Source organism: Anas acuta, chromosome 3 (assembly GCF_963932015.1).
Source record: "Anas acuta chromosome 3, bAnaAcu1.1, whole genome shotgun sequence".
Classification (NCBI taxonomy): domain Eukaryota; kingdom Metazoa; phylum Chordata; class Aves; order Anseriformes; family Anatidae; genus Anas; species Anas acuta.
The window spans coordinates 62,339,206-62,364,088 of NC_088981.1; the positions used below are offsets into that span (position 1 = coordinate 62,339,206).

The 24,883-nt window shown below is 37.9% G+C and overlaps 1 protein-coding gene across 12 annotated transcripts in view; it reads left to right on the top strand.

Moving 5' to 3' along the window:
• PTPRK (protein tyrosine phosphatase receptor type K) overlaps positions 1-24,883 on the top strand; it is a 418,597-nt gene that overhangs the window by 206,996 nt on the left and 186,718 nt on the right. For all 12 annotated transcript variants that reach the window (XM_068677477.1, XM_068677480.1, XM_068677479.1 and 9 more), the window contains exon 6: positions 216-390. In XM_068677477.1, coding sequence (XP_068533578.1) covers positions 216-390 — 175 coding nt within the window. The remainder of the gene's footprint in view (positions 1-215; positions 391-24,883) is intronic.

A 24,883-nucleotide genomic window follows, 5' to 3' on the forward strand; every position in this document is an offset into this window, starting at 1 on the left:
TTGGTTCTGAAATACTTTTGAGTACCGCTTGTCTCTTGGTGGGACCTATGCACTGAGCTCTTCTACCATAGAAAATGCAGCATGCGATGAATGCATTTGTGTAGTGGTGGTTTGGTGTTGTTTTTTTTTTTAAATGTACTATTTGTATGATGACCATGATAAATGTTTTTTATAGTCTTACAAGATATCTCTGCCTTGGTTTCTCTTTTTTTCAGAGAAGAAATGGGGAAGATATTCCAGTTGCTCTGACTAAAAATATAAATCACAGAAGATTTGCTGCTACCTTTAAGTTGCAAGAGGTGACAAAAACCGACCAGGATTTATACCGCTGTGTAACTCAATCAGAGAGAGGTTCTGGAGTGTCAAATTTTGCTCAACTTATTGTTCGAGGTAAAGTTTTGATCATTTTATCCATTTAAATGCTGTTAATAACAGTGCTTTCCATTTATACATTTTCTTTAGCCTACAGATACCTTGATCTGACGTGATTATGTAAATGTAGCCCACTAAGGCTTCCAAAATGGTCAAAAAACAAATCTGGTTTGCAAAGCATCTTACAATTATTTTCCATAGAATGTGTCTGTGTAAAATACCTAAACTTGCAATGCGCATAACGTGCTCTTTCTGTAGATGTATTTGTTGAACATAAGGTGAAAATTGCCTATTGTTTCATAAATATTTTACAGAGATGGGAGAGCCCACTGTAGGTAGCTAACGTTTTCTTTTAAAATCTGTTTCAAAATAATACATTGTTCTGTTACCTGGGAGACAGGTATCTAAAAAGAGTTTTAAACTTTCACCTGCCCAAGGACTAAAAGCATTACAGAGATGTTCTAGGGATTTCCAAGCTGTTAAGTAGGAGGAAAAAAAAAGAAACACTTGCTTTTTCCGTTTGAAATGCTTGCTTTTTTGTTTTGGTTCATTCAGAAGGCTGCTGGATCGCAACCATAATTAAGTGGGACAATGTCAGGTTGATGTCATATTTATTTATTCTGTTTGTGTTCTGGAAGCATGTCATCTGACCGGTGAAAGATATGGTCAAAAATAGGAATTCAGTTTTTTATTCTAAAATTTGCTTGCTATTTGGCCTGGGATAAGCCATTAAGCCTCTCCTTGACTAATTGTATCACCTGTAAAATTGCCCATTTCACTTAACTCTTATGATTATGGTGCAGCTTAATGTTTTGAAATGTGGAAGATGTTATATGGGTATACAAATTCTCTTTGCGATGCTACTGCCTAGTGTGGGGGCTGTTTTGGCTAGGTTGGTATGGGGCTGGGCTCGTGAAGGGCTCTCACGTGACTCCTTGGTTTAGCCATGGGTGGTTTGGTCAGTAGTCATCTGGGATCAGCCATAGGGTCTGGAACCAGGTCAGGGAAAGCCAGTTCATCTTCAGCTTGTAGAAATAAAGGCAGCGTAGTAAATGCACTAAGGTATTTGATATTTGGCATTTGCTGGCAGAGGTCCTTTTCCTGGGAGACCAGTTGATTGAGGTCAACTAGATTTTTTGCCTTCTTTATAACATCAATAAAAACGGGCTTTGCTGAACACACACGGATTTAGACAATATGTTAACAGCTTTTTTTGTTGTTCTGAAGATCTACCCTTTTGTCTAGCAAAAGTACAAGACAATCTTTATCCTAATGGAATGAAATTAGTCCTGTTACAACATGAAAAGAGAGTTTCTATTTTGTTGTTAAGAAAGCAGGACAAATGGATCTGTTTACACAATAAATGAAGTTTTCTTTTTTTTTTTTTTTTTTTCCATGTAATAGAGCAATAAAATAGTATTTAAATCACTGTTTAAGTCTCAAAAAAAAAAAAAAAAAAAAGAAATACCAACATCAAATTTCACAGTATTCTCATTTTAAAAGCAGTATATCGTCCTGCTTGAAAGGCTTGGGTCATATGATAGAGAATACTGTCTTTACGGTTTAAAACATAAGTTCACAGCTTTATAAACAACAGCTATATAGGTTTGATATTTTAAGTTTACTTTTACTTTCTGTGTGTTTTCTGGATTGGAGGCCCAAAAATGTTAACTCCTCATATATATGTGTGTGTATATATACACATTAAAAATAAATAAAAAGGAAACAAAAAAGATTAATCTTCTAAAACCAGTTTCATTTATTTGACATCATGGTAAAGAACAAGGATTTGTATTTTATAGTAGGATTTATTGCTTGTTGTTGTATTTGAAAAGCAATATACAGTAATATATTTTCTTGTTTGTCTGGATAACCACCAAATAAATCTTGTTAGCCAAAAAAGCATACCCTTAGGGATCAGCTACTCTGGTGTTAAAACTGTACTGAAAATTAACCATAATGACAGGTCCTATATCTCAGTGGCACTTTAAAGCTGACATCCTGCTACAAGGATACAAAAGATGATAATTTTAAAGGAAATTTTTGGGCCACTGATATGAATTGCCTTTAATAAGAGCTGGCATAGTATTGCCCATTGTCAAAGATGACCCAGGGGTAAGAGTTTATTAGTGCATTTCCTTCTAAACTGGAAGTGACAGGGCATGCTTGGGGCCTTTTTGTTGCTGTTTGTAACAAATGAAAATTTCACTGTAGAATTCTCATGCTGAAGAGTATTGATCTGTGTGTTCTCACAGCCAGAGAAGGAAAAAAAAAATACTATGAAACACAATTTACTTTGTCATGGCTTTAATATTGCTTCCAGATCATTTTGCGTAACGATAAGGTCTTTGGTCTGCAGAAGCCAAACTTCATTGACGACACTGGTTACTAGAGAGCAGGAGGTGAGAAACAGCAGCTGCTGCTCGGGAACTCTCTGGGTGGTTAGGTACATGGCTGAAATCTTTGTGTTCCATCTCTGTAGAGGCATGTGGTGCTGTAATATAGATGTAGAGGCATCTGATACTTTCCTGATGAGCCGTGCACAAGCCAGTCTTGGTAATGAAAATTTCTGGTTATATAACATACATCATGTTGAAACATCATTATTTAATTTTGAGCTTTAACAGAAGAATTACTTTCAACTGAGTTCTAAAACTTCCTTACAAATGGAGTTACCTGGGAGGGATGACATACATTTAAAGACCCTGAAAAAGATAACTTGATTACTCTGATTAATTTTTTGAAGAAAAATCAGACTAGCATAGGATTTGTAATTCAATTATATCATTTTACCTAGAGTAGTTCCAGTCAATAATTTAATGTCTCACCTTTGCTTAGAGCTGATCTTCAGCTTTCAGCTCAGTGACTGCCTTGTATTGATTTTTTAGGTAGTTTCTGTGGCATTGCTGTTATTCTTGGATGTGTGGAAGGAGCTTTCCCCTTCTTTTTAGAGAAAGCTTGGCACTGTCAGTACAGTTAGTTGGCTTGTCTTCTTGAATAGGTCCATCAGATTAATGCTCTACTTATATTTTCCTTGGGTGACCAGTAAATCGGCAATTTCTGGGAAGGTAATTGCTTGAAGTCTTCAGGACTGGGAGGAGTGGCAGGCATGATGTGTAAGTAAGAGTGAACAAGAAGACACTGACGTTTTTTCTTTTTATTTGCTTTTGAGAGCAAATATATTGTGCTCCTAAAGTCTTCCCAGTCCTTTTACTACTTACTGTAGAATTGTGGAAATCAACTGCTCAAAGACATCGTCTGTGCCATGGCTAATATATCTACTTGGTATATAGAAGTGTGGAGATTTTCCAAGTCAGAGTACCAAGTAGTTTGCTCTCTTTAATGAGTAAAGATCTTAGCCCTGTTACCAGTTATTGCATTATATCTTTGTTCAGAGCTGTTACAAACAGCTGGCATGCTGGTCTGAAGTTGGCAATATTCTTCAGGAAAGTGGTCTTCTGCATCAAGAAACAAGCTAGTTTTCATCATAAGAATTGTAATAGTTTTTGGTTTACCTTGTGTGCTAAAAGTGACTGTCAGGAGGAGGAGAGCTGTGTTCTTATGTGGTTTGCTAGCAAACTTTCTAGAATAATCCCAGTTTAGTATGTCATGTAATCCTGGAGGACCATGTAAATGAAACCATCCATTTCTTTGGCTGCAGTGTACCTGAAAGATTCAAATGAGTACTGTCTTCTCTCCTCCCTCTCCCCATAAAACAGCAGTTTTTTTGCTCAGATTGCCAAAAAGAATAAACCAAAAAAAAACAAGAAACAACCTGCCTCACACACCATCTCAAATCATATGGTAATGAATTACACTTCCTGGAAAGTGTTTGTATGTTTTCCTGAGTTTGTTTTCTTTAGAAGTAGCTACATGTAGTTAGCAGGCTTATTATGCAAAACATTTTATATTCTATTAAATACAGCCAAATCAGCAGTAAATGCAATGCATTTGGTGTAGTGGATCTTATGTAGATTAGTTTGAAGAACATATAGACTAGTATTAAAGACAGAGGAAAAATAAAGGAAAAAAACTCAGAATATACATATTAACTGTAATGTTCATTAGTAATCTGTGAATGTGTATGTTTGGTTCTACGGATATGTTTCAAAGTTTTATTAGAATCATAAATTAAAAAAAAAAAAAAAAAAGTTTTCATTAGATGAATGTAATCTTTTTCCCCCCTACTCATTTCTTCATCCAATACAAACGTCAGTTCTGTGGTGGAGTCAAAGCAAGGGAGGCCTATATATTGATTTATAGTTCCAGTGTGGAATTGTCTTAATGTCCCTAGTAAATCAAAATTAGCTACAGAAGACAAAAGGAAAGCAGTTTTCCTCCATATGGTTTCCTCTCCTATCTCCTAACTGTTCTTCAAGAAGTCACAAGCTATGGTAAACTGATCTATGTGAATGTGTTTGTTAACATTAAAGAGGTTGTTTTGTTTGTTTTGTTTGCTTTGACTTGGCAAGTGCTTTGTCCTTTAAGTCCTTTGGTTCAAGTTTTGGTGGGGATTTGTGGTCATGATCTTTATTTCCCTTGCTGGGATTAGTTTGCCATTGGGAGCAGTTCTTGTGGAAATAATTCTGGCATTGATAGTTCTTCCTTTCTTGCCTGACGTCCCTTTAGGGATTTTATGTAAGAAAACCAGAAATTTGACTGATCCGCTGATGATGCCAGAACATTTTGAAGATGGAGTTTGCCCCTGGCAAATATGTCTCTTGAGAGTATTGTGTTTTTTTTTCTAACAAGAGAACTGAAGTCTTTCCATTTGAGAAAATTGTTGTGAATTTCAATTCACTTTCCAAATTTCAGTTTTGCTTGTTTTGTTGTTTTTATTGCTGTGCATTTTTTTCTGGAAAAAAAAAAATAATAATAAAATAAATGCACAATTTCTGGTCATTTTGTATGTTTGTGTTCTGAATTTTGCTACCTGGTTTATTTGTGCAATATGGTAGTGAACTTAAATTTCCCGTCTAATGACATGGAGAGCACTAGGTGGCAGATTGAGGAAAATGCATCATGTAGTCTGAATGTTTGTATACTGCCTGTTTGCAAACAACTTAACTCTTTTTGGACCCGTTTTGGAAAATGACAGATTCTGTCTTCCAGTATTAAGTTCTCTGTCTGAATAGTAGATTATTTTTTTCCCTCTGGTTCTGTCAACTACCACTAGTTCTATAAATGCTAGACAAATCAGTTTATTAGGAATGTGTTCAGAAATAAAATGTCAACAAGACCATGGTGGTATGTAGCAGGGCTCCAGACTGAATCTTTTTGTAGTGCCTTGAGCATGGCTTTTGGGTGTATGTTTCTCTGAATTCACTGAATTACAGAGCAGAGAGGGAAATAGGGAGGGAGATTCCACAGTCCAAGTTGTTGGAATGTGTGGGCTTCGCATCGTTATCTTGGCTTAATGCCCCTTTGGATGGCTGCCAGGCTTCTGTAGGAGTATGCAAACTTTTAAGCTGAGATCTGGAAGAGCCATGTGGCTGCTCTGCCTGGTTCATAGGGTGCATTTCTGGAGTACAGATATTAATCTTGTTACTTTCTTGGACCCTCAGCACTTTCAAAGCTGCTTTATATCCCAAGTTTGCCCTTTAGATCCAGTGTAATTCTCTCATGGTTGTATGCTTGTAGGAAAAGCATAAATGACCTCACAAGCAGTAGGAAAACTAATGCAATGATTTTGTGAAGTTTTTCTAACCTCACTAATAGAATGCAAGGTATATTTTGAGTGTATATTTAGGCTGTAAGCATCCTTCAGAGTGCAACATATAATTAACAACGTCTTTCTGATATCCTCTGGTTTTGATTTCTTTATCTTATTAAGATTTTACCCTCTTTAAGCACATTTAACTCTGGAAATTTCCTATTCCCAATCCTGTTTCTTATGGCAGGTGGACAAGGGTGTTCACCATGAAGTCAAATACTGCCTCCTTAACACAAGAAGAATGAAACAAGTATATAGGAAAATACCTCAGTAAGTCTAGGTGTACGTAATTAATAGATTGAACCAGAAAGGAGTTACAGGCTTTTCACGTATCTACTGTATTAGAAAGAATAACAGCTTCACTTTGTCATCAGACAAGTCTTCTGTGCAGGAAATTTTGTTTGTCTCCTTCCTTATGGCAACATTTGACTCTGGTTTATGTAATTAATATGTACATTGCCCATTTTGCTTAGAATGTTGCAGGGCAGTTGCTTTTCTGTGAAGAAGAAAAATAAATTAGTTTTTAACTGGATTTAAAAAACAGTCTGTAGAGATGTAGATTCTCAGGAACTAGTAGAAACGCACTGTATTTGGAACAGGCTCAAGTTCACTGTCTGGTGTTGAGCAATCCTGGCTACACAGGACTTTATTTGAAATGCTAAAATACGTTGCAGCGGTCGGTTTCTTTGCATCGGGGCTTACATTTTTTTCAAGAGAGGAATGTGGTGCTTCTGTTTTGAAGTCTTTTCACGTGTAAGGGATTTTCTAAGGTTGTGTGGTACTATCAGAAAAAATAAAACCTTGCATTCTTGACAAAGATTAGTTTGTGCTGTTTGCTGTGCTGGACACTGCCTATCCGATTGCTTCATTGCAGTGTTGGCTTAGTTTGGGTGGAGGGTGCCTGTATCTCTTTATAATCCTCTTGAAATCCCTTTAATGTGAACTGTTGCTATGTTGTAGTTCTGTGATTTGCTCTTCAGGAAGATCTGAAACATGTAAGGTAAAGTACATTTTTTGCTTTTATCTTGAGAGAAGAGTTTTATACTACTTGACATAGTCTAGGTTAATATTCTCATTAGGCAAAAGATAGCCTTTTTTGAGCTGATGTGAGTCTTTTTGCTGTATTTTCTGAACTTTAAGGTGACTGATTCAGATCAGAGCCAAAGCCCTGTAGCCAGTTGGGCACAGTAGCTGCTGCTTGGTGCAGGATATCAGAGGAGCAGATGCAGAGGCATGCCTCCCTGGTATAGCATTTTAACTTACAAGGGTCTTTGGTTCAGGCATCTTTCACTTCACTAAGGGGTTGTACCATCTCAGCTTGGACATTAGTTTCTCATTTGTGGAGAAAACACAAAAACACATGAGTAGAGCAGCGGGGCAGGGAGAGAAGATTGCTAGTTTTAACTTTTTTTTTCTTTTCTTTTCTTTTTTTTTCTTGAAAGCAGGCTGCTTGTTATGAGTGCAATACTACAGAGCTTGTTGAAATAGTTTACCAGATACTAATAAAATACAAACTGAACAACAGAATCAAATAGCAGTGACCATGCAAAGTGATTAAGATGATACTATCTGTACTTTTGTCAATATTTTTATTATATCATCTTCTAAGCAAACTCAATCCTGTTATCACTCGGATAGGGATAGATAATGTATAACCTCTTGTGCCAAGGCATTGATATATAACCTCTAGGTTATATAGGTACCTTTAAAAAAAAAAAAAGGGGGGGAGTAAATGTACCTAGGAAACTTGACAACAGGAAATGAAATTTGCATAACTATTATTATTATTTTTGCAAGGGATGATGTCAATTTATGGTTTTCATTGCCTGGTGTATACGTTTTCCCAACCTCTGTAGTGGATGCCAGTGCTGTGCGGCACTTTACTATGTGAGTCCAAGCAGCCAGCATTTCTTTTTCTGTTTCATGCAAGCCTTCATCAAACTGATATGGAGAGCACATGGGTAGCAAACTGTGTGCAAGTCCTTTCATCTTCTCTCTCCTTGACTCACTTCTCAGTGGAAACTGTGATGAGAACTCTCCTCCCACGGATCTCTGAACGGAAACCAGCAGGACAAAGGAAAAAGAGGATGAGGAAGGCCATGGATACTGGTGATAAGCTGGACTGATATTTACCAGCAATGGTTACTGTTATTTATTTTTTGAACATTCCCTGTGTATATTTGAAGCTGATCTCTTTTTGGAACTACAGATAGTTTTTCCCATACCTTTTATAATTACTAGGTGTGAAACTTTTGTGTGCAATTAAGTCACATCCTTGTTCCGTAAAGGAGACTTGACTTAGCTGTCCCCAGGAATGAACATGGAGCATGCTTAATTGGTATCCAGAGGTTGTCTTTGACCACATACATAAATGCTCCGACAGGAATGTGCTTTCAAAGTGATTCTCTGGATTATCCCCACTTCCTGGCCTTTGGTTCCCATCCACTTCATTCTGCAGCTCACAAAATCAGGCAGCAGGTACTTTCAGCACTGTTGATGGCTTTGTTATATATCAGAGAATAATTGAGGTGGGAAGGTGTCTCTGGAGGTCATGTAGTCCAGCACCCCCTTCCAGAGCAGGCTGCCCAGGACTATGTCCAGAAGATTTTTGAATGTCTTGGAGGACAAAGACTCCACAGCCTCTCTGGACAAACTGTTCCTGCATTCAACCACCTTCACAGTGGGGGAAAAAAATAATAATTGTACTTAAAAACAATAATGCTTAGACAGAATTCTTTGTGTTTCAATTTGTGCCCATGCACTATGAATAACTTGTAAAAATAGGGGAATTTTAAAGGAAGTTGCCAATGTGGCATGGGGCGGATGAATCTTGACTGTGATATTTTTGATTCTGTTTTTACATAAGCTCTGAACAGAACTGAATTCCATGTCTGTTTTTTAAAAATATTTCATGCTGATTTCATAGAACTATGATGCAGTTGGTGAATTCTCATCTGTTTAAGTTTAGATTCCAGTCTGTTAAGCAGGAGAACCAATGCAAGAATACATCTTACACATGTTTAAACAGCTCATCAGGCATTTCATGAAAAAAAAATTCTCAGATACCATAGATTTACATTAAAGACTGCTGCCACTGCTCCAAGAAAACACTTCCATCTGTTACTGTCTTCTGGCCCTTGTTTCTTGTGCCAGTGCAGGGAGGCATTCCTGCAGTGGTGCAGTGAGTCAGGCAACCAGGCTACACTTAACCCAGAAAACACGCTTTGAAAGTTAGGTTTGTAGTCCTGCACAGATTGTTTCAATGTGCAAAATGGGTGTAAAGCTGCTCCCTCTCTGCCTGGCTGGGATACCTCTCTGCCCTGCACGTGAGTTAAATTGGCTCTCAAAGGTGCCTGAGCACTGGGGTTGGCATGAGCGGATGAAACGTGGAAGGGGCAGGAAATGCTCCATCTCCTGCTTGGCAGGCACCGAGCTGTTACTTACTCTTGTTGGGTCTTGCAGAAACAACATCATCATTTGGCAGTCAAATAAATGCAGCTTTAGCGGCCCATAATACTTAGTCAGAAACACTGAAGGCTTATAATGTGAAGTACTGAGCTGGGGTGAGCTTGGCTGGGTGGTTTACAGAAGCAGAAAAGTGAGCTCTGTGCCAGCAGGCTTAGTGTCAGCTGCAGGTAACGTTCACCTGGGATTTTCTGCCCATACAGCAGATCAGGTATTAACAGCCCTCATACAGACAGCATCAGCTGTGCAGCACATTCTCTGCATAATCCAGGAAAAGCAAGATTTGATGTGGCCTCACTTGGCCCAGGGGAAAACTGTGCTGCCAGTGACACCAGAAAGGTGATGTTGCCTGAATGTGGTCTCACTATGTACGTATCATCCTATATCTCCTGTTATTTTTCTCATACCCCTCCTTACTGGGAAGGTACGTAGGTGAATCCAAACAGGGAACAAAATATCTGAAAAATTAAAATGTAATCACTCTGCATAGCGGAAACCCAATTTATCTGTAGATTATGGGGTCTGGTGCAAAGGAAAGAATGAGATGAGGGAAGAGCTGTAGGCAGGTGTAACTTCAGGTAGGAATTAAAAGGGTGTCTTTGTTTCTTCACATCTGCACTTTATTCATGTGCAAAAGATCATCTGCAGGTAATGTGATTTTTCTCATCTTAATTAGAGATATTTCCAGACTGCCCCACCACATCACTGCTGTATTTTACTTGGTTAATTCACCTTCCACTAGCTGCTCTGTCTGCCCATTTATTTAAAGCAACGCTTCCACTTGATTGCTGCAGCTCAGGATGGTCTGCCTCAGTTTAAATGCCACTGATGTTAGTGGGGAGGTTAAGAAAATATTTACTTAAGGGTAGACAAAGTTCTTTCACCTGCCATCTTTTTCCAGAGTGGGGGAGGGAAAAACCCCTCTAGATTTGACATCTCTGTGTATAGTGCAGGGCTGTTAAAAAGTGTGACGATGAGTAGATGCATGGTAATGATGAAAAGGAGTGCATTTGGAATTCAACATAGATGGCAGAAAATGCAGGATGTCAGAGAAGCCATATATTAAAGGGAATTTGAATTGGAAACTGAATCCCAACCTGCCACTGGGGGCATTTTGATCATCTTGATTTATTAAACTTTTATAACAGCATTCAGATGAAGCTGAATTAAAACGCTTAGTCTTGGGTGGTTTATAGTACACAAGTCATCATGCCAGTGAAGTCTTGCCATGATCAATGTAGAGTTAATCTGAGTTCCTTTGTGAATGCAGGTGCACCTGTGTGCTTTAGTATGTATTTAAAAATCTGATAGTGTTCTAATACTGAATCACTTAACAAAAATACAAAGTGAAGCCTCCCCTGACATTAATTTTCAGCTGCATTGAGTGAATCCTGCTATTAAATTGTAGCTGAACTGCAGGAATACAAACTGCATATATATTCACATAACGATTTTATATATTGATAAATGTATATGCAGTATAAAATAGCTTTCTATGGAAGCATAGCAATATTTCCTTGGAAGTGGGTCATATTCCTGAAAGACATAAGATGCCTGCAGTGTGGTACTGGTCTGACCATCTCCCTGCTTCAGCAGCCATACATGGTCTTACTGAAAACCGTCTCTGCAATAAAAAGAAATCAATTACTATTAGAGTGGCACTGCAGGTTAAAGGCATTACAGGTTCACACTCAGTTTTGCAGCGGGGTGATGATACTTAGCTGCAAATGGGGAATGATGCAAAAGATGGATGAGACAGAGTTCAAGGAGCAGTAATGTGAGGGTCCAGTGCTATCATTCCAAGCTGTCTTGGAAACATGATGGATGGTTCAGTGACAAGAAGCAATAATACCAGATGATGAGAGATTCATCTCTAGATCTTGAGCCCACTGCGTGCCGTCTACCTTTTGGTGTTCTAGTGGCGTAATAATTCCTGATGTGTTATGAAGAGCTAAATTACTGTACTTAAGCAACTAAACTGGTATGTTGAGTTTAGTAACCTGGACTTTTAGGCAGCTGCTAGAAAGGCAAGCAACATATCACACGCTCTTGCACATTGTAAATTTAATTACCTCATATTTATGCATAGCACTTGTTGACAGGATCTTGTAAGGTATGCTAATATGGTAGGTAATTTGTTACCTCCAGAAATCACTTTCCATGTGCCTTCTGATCATTATCATGAAACATGATAAATGATCTAGCCCATGAGGTGTAAATGAAAATGAAATGGATAATTGGATCCTATGTCTAAATTGTGTCTGGAATAGTTGTTGCAATTATAATGGAATTTATCTAATAAAAATATGCTTTGCAATGTACTAGTGACCTTTAATCATTTTGGTGGGGGAGTCATTTGAGGATAATTTTGAAGAGATTACAAAAAGTTTACTCAGAATAGTTTGGATAGAAGTTTTTTTTTCTTCTTCTTTCCTAAAGAGTTTAAAATATTTGTCTATTTAATAATTCATAGCTGAAATTGGAACATGATTATCCTACAGCGTTAAGTGCTGGAAGATAGTATGTTTGCAGAATTATGTGTAGAAAATAGTGAGAAATATATCCATCTTTCCTGAAGAAGAAGGGAGGCTTAGCTACATGCAGAAAGAAAGATTTCTTCCTGCTGAGATGCTGAGTTGAATTTGGATGTGCTGGTTTGCTGGAGAAGTTGACACTGAGACCAATAGGAGATTGCAAGCAGGCAGGTCTTAGAGAAGATTTAAGGAGTGGTATGAGGAAAATAAATGTGTTTCTGCTTCCCAAGTCCATGTATGCTACTCGTGGCAGAGTCTGTGCCCTTCCCAGCACCCCCCAAGAGGAGGGGGAAAACTCTTGTGTTAATAATGAAGTTTGAATCTTCAGCTCTTGCCTTATCTTTGTGTGATCCTTTTTTGGAAAACTATTTTGTGTCCAGGACCTCACTGGTAACATTTCATATTAGTTGTTCAGGACCTTTTTCTTGCCCATTTAACTTCTAAAAATGGTGGCATATCTTGTACTGTCAAACATTTTGAGTTTGCTGTCCAAGTTGACATCTGAATTGATCATGGTAAGAACTGATTGGTTTTTTCTGATGATAAAAGAGGAAATTTTCTCTAATAGGCTTGTGAACTAAACTGAGATAAAGTTAATTGAACAGTGTTAGTGTTAAAGTGAAAGTACATTTTTTGAATTCAAAATTGCCTGGAAGGGACCTATATCGGAAATCTAAGAGTCTAATAAAAATGATTAGGAGAGATGGTGAGGTAAATCTCTCAACAATCAACTTTATACATTCCCGTTGTCATCCAAGAAAGCAGGACTCAAGTACACAATATGTTCCTAACCAATTTGATCTGAAAGGCTTAGACTTTGCATGATGTTGGTTCAAGGCTCATAAAGAAGGAACTATGCCCAATGAGGGTTTGTGGTGTTGAGAGTGATCATCCCAATTTAGTTTAAATTACTTAATTTGAATGAATAAATAACAGTAAAATATTTGTAATTCTTTTAGAAATATTTTAATTTTTTCTCTGAATAAATGGTTTACAACGCAACTGAATATAAGCTTTATTTGAAATTTCCAAGCATCTCAGAAATTCTGTAAGGAATGTTTCTGCAGGATGTTTCATTTAAATGTTCGAGTGTTTTATTTGATTTTTGCTCCATGTAATATGTTTTGTGGTAGTTCCCAAATGCCATATGGAATTGTACTTGTTTGTGGACACAAGGCAGGCTACTACAAAGTGTCAATGGCACATGTGTTTTTTTGTAAAGATATCTATAGACTAGCTTACTCATTTCCTGAGGAAATCGAGATTCGTGTATTATATTGATTATCTGCTCTATTTTGTTAGCTAATATGCATTAACTTTTAAGCTTTTTTTTTTCTCTGATTTCTTTTCTTCAACGTGAAGTTGCAGTTCACAATGTATGTGAAAAATCCGTTTTATTCTTACGTTGTTATCCTCATGGTAATATAAGGTTTTTGTCTGTTCTGGTATTTTTTAAAATGGAGTTGAAAAGGCTGTTGCTTCTGAACGGAGATGTGAGCAAACAGAGAGTGCTTCTTTTAGGCTTAAAAATTGAGGTTGCAATCTCATGACTTTCAGTGCTTTCTTTGAACTTCACTCTGACTTGGAAATGTGTTGACAGCAGGTAGAAATGTCTTGACTAATGCTTCAGCTTTCCACTTCTCTTGGGCTAGATGACTTGCATGTCCTAGAGAAAACAAGATACACTCATGGTGTCAAGCTGACAATATATGGGTTACACCTACAGGCCATGGCAGTGTTTTCCACTTGCCTTTGTTGTGTATAGAAAGGAGCTGCTGTTCGGCAGTGTGTGAAGCACTGCTTCATGCTGACTACCATGCATGCCCAGACAAGTGAGTACAGTGGTCGTGGGTTTTGTTTTTGTGTTTTTTTCATATGTGGGGTGGTGGCACAGTCCTTCCTTTGGACATACACAGAACAGCTCTTGGTCACCTTGAATGAACTACCTGAGGATGAGGAGCGATCTCAGGTGTTACCGCAGTTGAAGACATGCATCATACTACAGTACAGTGTTCACCTTGAAAACCAGCCAGAAACATATTTTTTCTATGTCTCTTTGACCCTTTCCTAGACCAGTCCCCCCTACCTCACATCAGTGCAGGGCAATGGGAAAGGCAAGAGATCAGAATATGGGCAGAAGAAAAGCAGCATCTCTGCACATCACCTTTCAGTGTCCTCAAACCAACCCCTACAGACTTCTGTGGAGTGTGAAAACAGAAGAGTGAGGAAAGCCAGCACAGTCTTCCCAAGCGTAATAATGACTGAAGCAACAGTTTCTGCTCAGCTCTTGAACAAATTAAAGCAACTTGGATGACATTAGTGGTACTCAGCATTTTGACAGTACATAAACCAGAGTCCTTGTCTCTGATGTTTTTCTCCATTTTGCTTTTACTTAGGCGAAACCTGGCATATGTTCCAAGAAGCTGGTAGGCAATTCTGAAAAAGAAAAAAGCCAGCAACCAAGCAAACAGAGAACATGCTTGCAATCATGCTATCAGTATTTCTGCAAATATATTTTTTTCTAGTTGTTCTAAGAGTAGCGTTAACCTATTAGTAGAAGCATAGGTGATCAAACTTCACTCCTGTGATGATTCTCTGAGCTCATTGACCTCAGCCTGTGAAGTCGCATTTTTCATCTCTAAAGATGAGCCATTTGGCCTGTGCTCCCACCCAAGAAAGTATGACTGAAATTGCTTTGCTACTAATTTTCAGTTAGCATTGCATTAAGGCAGCGTTGTAAATATCCATCTCTCAGGTTGTGCAAGGGAGGGACTTGTCTCATTAGTTTTCCCAAGCTTCATGACTAATGGCATTGGCTGGCTGTCCAACAGCAAGTTAACAGAGCGATGGGGTGCACACTCACAGTTTGCAGTTGATTCCTTTCTTTGCTAGTTCTTACAAGTATGGCCTGCTGCAATCCTCCGCTTTGCCTCTGTGCTTTCTCCTCTCTTCTTCCTCTCCCTCTTCCTTCATCCCCTTCTCACTTTTGCACCAATAGCACCTCTTTGACTTTCTGCAGTGTGATTTAACTTACCCATTTTTTGTGTCCTACCTGCTGGTTACTGCGATTATCAATGGAGCAGAGAAAATGCTGTTGTGTTGCATGTGCCAATAAATGGCATCAAACTAATTGAGAAGTGGTTAAAAAGTCTATCTTTGTAGGAACTGACTCTTTTTCCAAAGGGAAACCTAAACGGGAATTTATTTGGGCTCTTCAAGTACAAGATTAGACTGTGCCAACATTCTGGCTAGCTGCAGACAGGTTTAAGATATAGTTTGAATTTAGGCATTTAGGCTTTGGACTTTTGTCTTTCTTGAAATTGCCCACACCTTTCTTTTTTTCTTTTTTTTTTTTTTTTTTTTTTTTTTAATATTTACTGCTTAAATTCTTCAACTATTGAAGTTGAAGTTGAAGTTCAAAAACTTCAACTATTTCTTAATGCCATTTCAGGAATGTCTTTGACCTTTCTCTTGTATTTTTCATTCAACGTGGTTGCCTAAAGAAATATTTCATGGGTTTTATTTTTCCTGGGAACTTCTCAAATGCTTGACCTCTAAGTATGTGGACTTTGCAACAGAAAAAATTATGCTCTAGTGACACTTCTTTTCCCTGCAAATTACCCTTGTTATCAGTGACATTTTTACAATTAGAAACAAAGTACTTTACTTAGGTTAAAAAGTCAATTGAGGAAGTAGAGGTTGGCTTTATTCAGGCCAAGCCAAGTGGCTGTTTCAAGAAGTTCACCAAACAACTTGCTGGAGTAGCAGACGGAGAAGACTGGCTTACTTGATGTTTCATTTTGACCAAATTCTATTACTATTTATTTTAAAAATAAATGAATAAAAATAAATTTAATGGTATGTTGACGCTTCCAGGCTAGAAAAAGAATGTGGTAAAACATGCCTCATGAAAGAAGGAGAGTGTTCTTGCTTTGAAGGTGAACATTTTGTACAGCTGCTACTGCTTACATTTAAAAAGAAGAAAAAGTGTGTGCCAAACAGTATGTGGTAGGTGAAAACTGTCACTTTATTGAGGAGACTCTGTTCCCTAAGATTTGCACCATTAGGACTTCTAATAATTAAGATGAACTATATTTCAGCAAAAAGACAGCCTTCTGGCCAACTGACTAAGCAGATGCCAAGTGGAAGCAAACGATGAAACTCAGTTGAGCTCTCAGGCAATTAACAGAAATTAATGGACCAGGTACCTACAGTCTGTTTCCTGCATGTGTCAGTTCAGTGTCCTTGCATTTCCTGCACTTCCAGATCTTTTGGGGTTTTGCCACCTGAGGTTTCTCTACTGAAACTTGCAAGGATTTATCACTTGCTTAGAAGAACTTGTGGAATTCCTGTGGGCAATTAAAAAATTTCACAGGATTCTGGGTTTCCAGGAATGTAAGGGAATTATTAAAGTGATCCTCTAGTGGCAAGAATCCTGTCTGGACCCAGGACTTTGGGGTGCAGAGGAGACCTGATGTGTGTGCATTGGTGTCTGGTGTTACATACAGCAGGAGCACCAAGAGGCATTGCCATACTTCTTTCTTCTTTCCTTCTACCACTCCCAGCAATGTGCTGTTCCTGGAACTGGTCTGCAAAAGCTGCAAAGACCGGGGTGGTTCACTCCCTCGATGATGTGGTCACCTTCAGATTGGTTTAGCTACAGTGTGAAACCACATCCTATGTCTGCTTTGCAAGCGGATTACACTAAACTGCAAAAATCTTCGTGCCTACACGGAAATATGCTATGGAATGGTTCTTTAGGTAAATGCCACTGTCTTGGTGTTATGTTGTGTTTTTTTTTTCAGCTTATTTTTATGAACACGTGTTTAGAGGAGTTTATACAACAGAGAGGGGCTGGTAGGATATACTAGTGTGTTCCCTCAAACTCACATTATATTCTCCTAGTGGAGGAGATAACCATTATCTAGCCCTGTATAGTAAAATGCACAATAAACCTTATCTTTGGATTTTTAAGAAAAGGAAAGGTTGTGCTTTCATATGGAAGAGGAGAGAATCTATGAAAAAAAAATCAAGGAAATAATGTTAAAAAAGTCTCAAACTGAACATTCAATTCAAATTTGGAATAATAATCACTCAAATTAATTCAATAACATTTAGAGTGTCTTTTCCACAATATCCTAATGAAGTAAGCTAGTGTGATTTGTGTAATTGAAGTGTGCAAAAACAATCATGTCTGCGTAGTTGTTGTGCCACAGTAGTAACATATGAGTAAAAAGATAACTGTGGACACATTACTACACTGCTATGAAGTGTACTTGAAAATTTCATCTTAACTAAACCCGAAAAAAGGAAAAAGAAAGTGTGGAAAAATGCACGCTTCCTAAATGATTTGTTGAGTCTGAAATAAAAATATCCTGCTGAAGAAAAAGTGACTGGTTGTGGTATTAGAAGTAATTAAGTTACTTGAAGAGACTGACATTTGAAAGGAGGGAGGCAAACAGAGAGCATTTTTATGGTATTCATAATTCAAAAAAGAAGAGAAGAGGCAATACAAAGCTAAAAGTATTATGCTGAAGAGCAAAGGAGTATGAACCTGGGCTGAGGTAAGGGTGAGACTAAAGACACTTAGGTAGAAGTGTGTGTATGTTTTTTTGTTTTGTTTTTGTTGTTTTTTTTTGTTTTGTTTTTACAGTGAGCTAATATATGGTATAAATAACATAGTACATGAGCAGGAATACTTTATCTAATTTTTCTCAAGTTATTAAATAACATGACAAAGAGGAAATATCTGGGTTGGTTTAATGTTCTCAAGGGTTACTTTGAGCTTCAACGGTGTTACTGGTCCCTTTCCATTACACATTTTTTCTCTTATGTGTTGCAGAGAAAGAAATGATAAATAATTCAGGCCAACAAAAGTATATACACCACAGGGTTAGAATACTTACCAGTGGGGGAACTGTTTATTCTGACTGTGAAACAAAGGATGACAGCAGGGCAAAACATTTTGCCTTGGCAGGAGAGGCTGTGTAGACAAGTGGTAATTTTATCTTCCTTTAAGATATTTAACAATTCTAAGCCCCAGCAGTACTCATGGATTGGCCTTCAGTAAAAGGAAGAGTTAAAGTTCATGCAAGCTATTTTACCTGCTGACTTTGTTTACCATAGCTGTTTATTTCCCCACCACAAACATTAAAGGGATGATAGGATAAGAGAAAGTTTTTCATATATATTATGTATGTGGGATGACTTAGTATAGATGCAATGCGAGTATGCACTTACTACCTCTGTATTACATTAACCATTCGGGGATGTAAATCTGCAGAAAAGAAATCTCTTTTCAAGTATTTTTCTTATTCTGCTTTAGATCTGCAAAATAGCTTTTATTTTGAACCAAAAGCTTTCCATTCAAGCATCAGAAAAAAAGAAAACTTGATCATTTATAGTAAAATTGAAAGGAAATGTAACCATGTAGCGAAGCACCATTCACGCCCTGAAAGCCAAGGAAGTTTGGAACGTTTATAGTTTTGGGGGTGGGGGGGGCGGGTGTGCTCACCTAGAATTGGCTGGTTGAAGGCCATGCTCGCGTCTTTTTCCAACATTCAGTTAGTAATTTGACCACTGCTGTGTGTGGTTTGTTTGTTTGTTTGTTTGTTGTTTTTTCCTTTGGAGAACATGATAACAACATAAGAAAACACTAATACTGGGCCATAAAATCTACCTATTTTAGTATATAACCTTAGGGGAAGATGCAAGAATGGGGGAGGCATGCAGTGAGTGACACTCTTCTCCCTTTGTATTTTGTCATAATATCTCAACCTACAGCTTAAGACTTCTCAAGCCAGAGTATCTACATTTGTGCACAACATCCCTGTGCACCTTCTATGAATTTGTCAGATCATTTTGAAATTGTGGTTTTGTCCATCATCCTGCGGCATTGAATTTCCACAGTTAGCTTGAGTTTTGGATGGAAGGAAGTCCTTCCCTATGTTCAGAAAGCACCAGGCCACTCTTTTTCATTAAATAGTTATATACAATCATTTTTCACTGCAAGAAATAGCGATTAATTGCACATTCATCTTTTTCATGCTTCATGTCATTTCATATACCTGTAGCATGTATTCCGTCATCCATCATTCTTCCGTCTTGAACAATCCAGATTTATTTACTATTTCTACATACGGAAGTTGTCCTAGGACTCTGATAACTTCTCTTTGGTCTTTTCTATGTCTCATCTCCTAGCTCATCCAGCAGGAGATGGGAAAACCAGATCTCTACCTTTTCTTAAAGATGTGAAAACATGATGAGTTTACACTGTGGCATAAGCTGTTACACTTTCTTTTGTGTTCTGTTCCTAATAATCACTGATGTCTTATCTAACTTCTTGTCTGGTGCTGCGAGTTGAGATGATATGGTCATGAAATTCCTCAGAGGGATATTATTCCTGTCTGATTATACTGATTTAGAGTGCATGAGAGATTCTCTCCATCGCATGCTCTTCTTTGTATTTATCAACTTTGTCTTCATTTGCTTTTTTATTCCCTAGTTCTTTAGTATCGTAAGGAAAACAAGATATGCTCTATATATCTATTCATGAAATATTGCCACTACAGTGCAGTAATTGCTGCAGTAATTGGAGCCATGATTAAGAACCACATGTTCTTCCTGACCTTCCAGGTAGACATATGCAACACACTTCATGAGTGTGTTGAAGAAAATGTTTCAGCTTCAAAAAGGGGGATGTAAAGACATTTCCAAGAATCCAAGGGCATGTAAGCTAAGGCACTGTCCTGGCAAGTAGAAAGTGTTTGCTCAGATTCTCAGTACAGTTCAGGAATGAGAGGAATGGATGTGGAACTTCTTAGGAATTTCTTTATTTCCGTAGGAAAGGAAGGAAGAAAGGGAGGAAGAGAGGAAGAAAGAAAAAGTCACTGCTCTATAGAGAGAATTCTGAAATATCTTCTGAGTGCCCATATTGTTATCTGATGACCCACATGAGATTGGACTGAAAAGTCAAAACAAAAAACGTTGTTTTGGAAATGCAAATGTAAACATTTTTATTTCTGCTATTTGCTAAATTTGGATGGATTTTTCAATTTTTTAGCTTAACCATCTCTTAATTTTTATTGAGTGTTTTTCTTCATCCCCTCCCCACCCCATCCTCTCCCTGACAGCAAATCCAACCCAAACTTCAGCCTATCTAGCCTCTGATTCACAAGGAAAAGACAGATTTTTGTATGTGGAGTTCTGTTTTCAATTTCTAAGCGTCCGCACTTAAGAAGGTATAAAATATGTGTCTGTGAGATTGGTTTATGGGGCTTCTATATTCTTGGCTGTAGCTAAAGTTAAGTATGAAATAGGTTTCCTGCACTTGCATGGCCCTGAGAAAGGTATGTGGAGATTATTTAAGGTATGGAGAAAAAGCCAGAATTGGCTTTGTGCTTAGGGTCACATAGCCTCTGAATTTTCACAGGCTGGATATGGGTGCTACACAGAAGTAGTTGCACCTGAATGTGCCTCAGAAGGTGGGAAAAGAGGCTGTGGCAGTGTGCCCTCAGAGAGGACTGAGAGATGCTCATCTAGCCAATAGCTGGCTTTTCAATTCAGCAGCCAAAATGTTTTAAGTCTTAAGTCAAAGTAAGTGAATTTTGGAAGGAAATGCTGTTCTAAACAAGAAGGGAAAGAGTCGGGGGATTTTTTTTTTAAATGTCAAAATACTTTTTAGTCGGTTGTTATGGTTGGAAAAAAATTACGTGTACCTATTCAGAATGTTTCAGTAAACCTAATTTGGCTTTCCCATTACGTGATGAGGAGGAGGGTGAATACCACATGGAGGCGTTCTTTAAAGCAGTTGAGATCGTTGTTTGGATCTAGGCTAGGCAGCCTAAGTAGAGTTGAGTGAGGCAACTTCACCAGTCCTCAGGCTGAGTTCACGGCACTTCTTTTTCTGAAACCATGTTTGTAAGAAGTGTAGTAAGTCACATGAGAGAAGTTCCTTGGTGCTTTCAGTTATGTTAAAAAAAAAAAAAAAAACAACTCTCGAACATCAGAAGCTTGAAGCAGGATTTTGGTCTCTGACAGGAAGAGTCATGATTTCCTTTGTCTTCATGAAAAGCACTATTTAAAACACCCAAAAAAGTGTTACTTTGTGTAACATGGCCAAAAGTGCTAAAAATTATGCAACATTTTTTCCCCATGGTTACATGCTTTTGTTACTGACACATAGATAAAATGTTAGGGCTTTTAAAATGTACTGTTCCTGTTTGTTTACCTGGTAATACAGTAGTATCTGCTTTATTTTTGTCTCCAGGTACTATTGAAATGTGCTCTGAGCAGCTTGGTTCAACATGCAGAACCAGCTGAACACAGTCTTAGACAAAATGTCTGTATGCACAGGCAATCTGAATTTAATAAATAACATAGTTTGCTTGTGCAATCTTTCAAGGTAGCAATCTCCATAATAGAGTATATTATTACAAACTATATTATTAACAGTAGATCATGTGTTTGGAAAAGAAAGCTTGTACCATCCAATTTCTGCTCTAGTCATTTTTTTTTCTCTGCATTATTTCTGTAGTGTGGTTGATTTTGTTTGTCTTTCATATGTGAATACACAAGTGTCGTTACTGAACTTTCAGTGTGCTAGCGCAGCCTGAAGAGATGTTGATTAACACATTCAAGATTTAAGAAATGCAGTAAAAGAATAAGAAGCTGTTACTTTCTCAGGTTTACTCATCAGAAATTTAGTAAGATTGTGTAAAGCAGTTAAAATATGGTACCAAAAATGAACAAAATTTGTTAACTAGACTATTAAATATAAGAGTATTTTATTTTGGATATTAAAGCTGTGATTCATACTCAGTTGCACGAATTAGTGCAGTGTATAGAAATGATTGTTTTATTGCCCCATATTTTGTATCCGTATCTTCAGCTTAGTCATTTGATATCAAAATTCCTGTCCTGACAAACACTGGATTTAAATAGTGATTTAAATAACTGAAAACAGGAGCACAGCAATGCACAATCTCAGTGGGTCCATCCAAGGATTTCTCCTGAAGGAACTGCCAGGAGAGAGAGGACAAGCTGCATTATAAGCATACATGGCATTCCCCTTGATACACTGTTAGTGTCTGATTCCTTTCAGCAATGGTGAGTTCCTGAGCCTGCTGTGCTTTGTTGAATTAGGAAGGGGTAACCTTCTGTTGTCCACAGCACCACACAGATATGAGACTACTGGCTTGAGCGTGAAGACCCCTTCCTTTATTTATTTTTGAACCTGCCTTCTAATATCTTCACTTGATGACCTATATTTGCTGTTTTGGAAAAGGCAGAGAAAAATTGAATCCTATTATCTCTGATGTGTGATTGTTAGTTTTTTGTTTGTTTGTTTGTTTGTTTGTTTTAGCCATGTCACAATATTGCTCTTGGATCATGTCTTTTCCACCATGTAGAGCTCTGCCCCGCTCAGTAGTTTCCATGATTCCAGTTACTGATGTTGCTCTTCACTGATATTTTTGCAATCTAGTCATAAATAGGCAGGTCTGGAGGGGTGTTCAGGATTGTGCTTCTCAGGTGATGAAGATAGCATTTAACAAGAGTGCTACCACTTCCTCCCACCTGGTAGAAATGGAGACTGAATTTGAGAGCCAAGTCTTCCTCAGTGCCCTATTATCATGTTAATCATTTGTTCTGACGGAGTATTTCAGCAAACTCCAGCGCAAGGTGTTTTGTCTCTCAGGTGGTGTCCAAAACTGTATTTAAAAACCCAGTCTGAACTCCCCTTGCAGTGCTGTTGGAAGGCAGTCATGCTGAGGTATGAGTACAGTGGCACTGGTGATGCTGTATCAGAGCTGCACTGTGATGTTCTGCGGTAGAACACCCTAGAGGGTCTCTTGCTTTATGTGAAATGCTAAAAGGAGGTGACAAAGACAGGCATAATTTTGCTAAGACCTTCATGTAAACACTGCTATTACCTGGGCATTTGGGATCTCCTGTTTTCACGTACCCGCATTACACTCTTACAATAGAAATTAAATGCTTTCCCTTCTCCATTAAATCTTGCAAAATCTTGCAAACTGTTTTAATGCAATGTCACAGCTACTTCAGTTCACTTAATAAGCTTTCTGTGTAATCTTTGGTGGCAGTTATTGTTGTATAAAATATAAGCAGTGTGTGTGCATGTATAATATGTGCACATATATAAATGGCATGCAACTTCTATCTTACGGTACAGGTATCTCTTAATTGATTATAGGTGAACACCTAGTATTATGGATTAGTTGTGGTGTAGTTTTACAGATACTTGAGCTAGCTTTTATTGATAGTCCAATTAGGTTGAGATTGAATGAGTCTATTTCATACAAGACCAGAAAGACACTCGGTGAGTTACTAGTCAGATTTTTCCTGCTGTAAGCGGTCATACTAATCATATAAATATAACTAAGAAAAGCAAATGTCTGTGTCAGTAGAAATAAGATGTAAAATTTAGACTCTGTTAGTATACGCTCAAGGAATTGCTCTTCCAGATTAAATGGTTGTTAACTTTTTGTCATATTCATACTCTGAATCTTTGTTGCAACCGTGATAAAGATGACCGTGATACTGTCAACTTATAGAAAGCTTGAAAGAGCTATTCCTCAAAACATGATTTTATAATCCAACTCATCTAATGCACATACTCACTTTAAAGCTGTCTGTGCTTTTATGCCTTGTAGTGAATTTGGGGTTCCATTCATTGGGTATCAATTTAATTAGAAGATGCCTTCTTCACAGCAGTTCTGTTGGTCTTGACAATTTTACATTTTCAAACTCTTTGATGCCAGAACAGTCCATCTGAAACGTAGATTAGTAAAATGTCCCAGTAAAACCAGTCTAAATACTTTTTAGGTCAAAAATAGTGCTATTTCTATTAACCTAATGTTTTGCTGTCTCTTTCAAAGGCAAATATTCTCATTCCCCATTTTTGTTGCAACATCAAAAAATAAATCCCACAACCAACTTAACCTTTCAGAGTGAAGTTGTTCTTCTGGTATAAATGAAATGAATTTTATCACAACATTTTTTCTCTCTATTTTACAATACTGCATTTTCAAAACTTTTAATGAATCACTACATTTTATTCATTCTGTTAAGAAAGAATGTTTTTTGTTAGCATGCACAAGCAGTGAGGATTTTTCTTCTGTTCTGTTTTTCTAGAAAGCTCTTCCAGGCTTTTAATCACAGATGAAATCCATTTGGCAATGAGAAAGATGTACAGCTGCTTTCATATCTATTCTCTTTACTTCATAGGTGGTTATGCCCATCTAAGTGCCATGGCAAGGATGTTGGTTCCTTTTGCCTTTCTCCCCCCACTGCCCTTTGAAGGAGGCTTTCATGATAAAGCTAAGCATATCTAATGTCCAGCACCTGCTGAACAGGCGGTGTCAGTCCTCAGTCCCCTTCTCCTCTCTCCCAAGCACCTGGACTTGTGCTCTCACTGCTGCTTCTGTACTGACTCTTGCTTTTATCTCAGTCCACTGGGAGCTGCTACAGGGACTTCAAAAAGCAGGAAACCGCTGTGTGCCCTCCCTCCCCACAAAAAGATCAGCTTTAAGCCTTGAATGTAAAGTAGCACTGTAAGCGACACTGATGGTGGGAAGTTGAGGAACAGGGTTGCCTGTTCAGGTAGGCATTACATGAAGCGTAATTCACATCTATGTGGGTCTCCCTTTTGGTTTCTGCTCGTTTGTTGCAAAGATAGAGGTAAGTGTCTCAGTGCCTCCTATAATTAGCCCCCTTCTCCGTCATTCCAGTGGGCTGCCTTCTGGCACTTTTGGCAAGAAATATTTGGGCATGCTGTCAT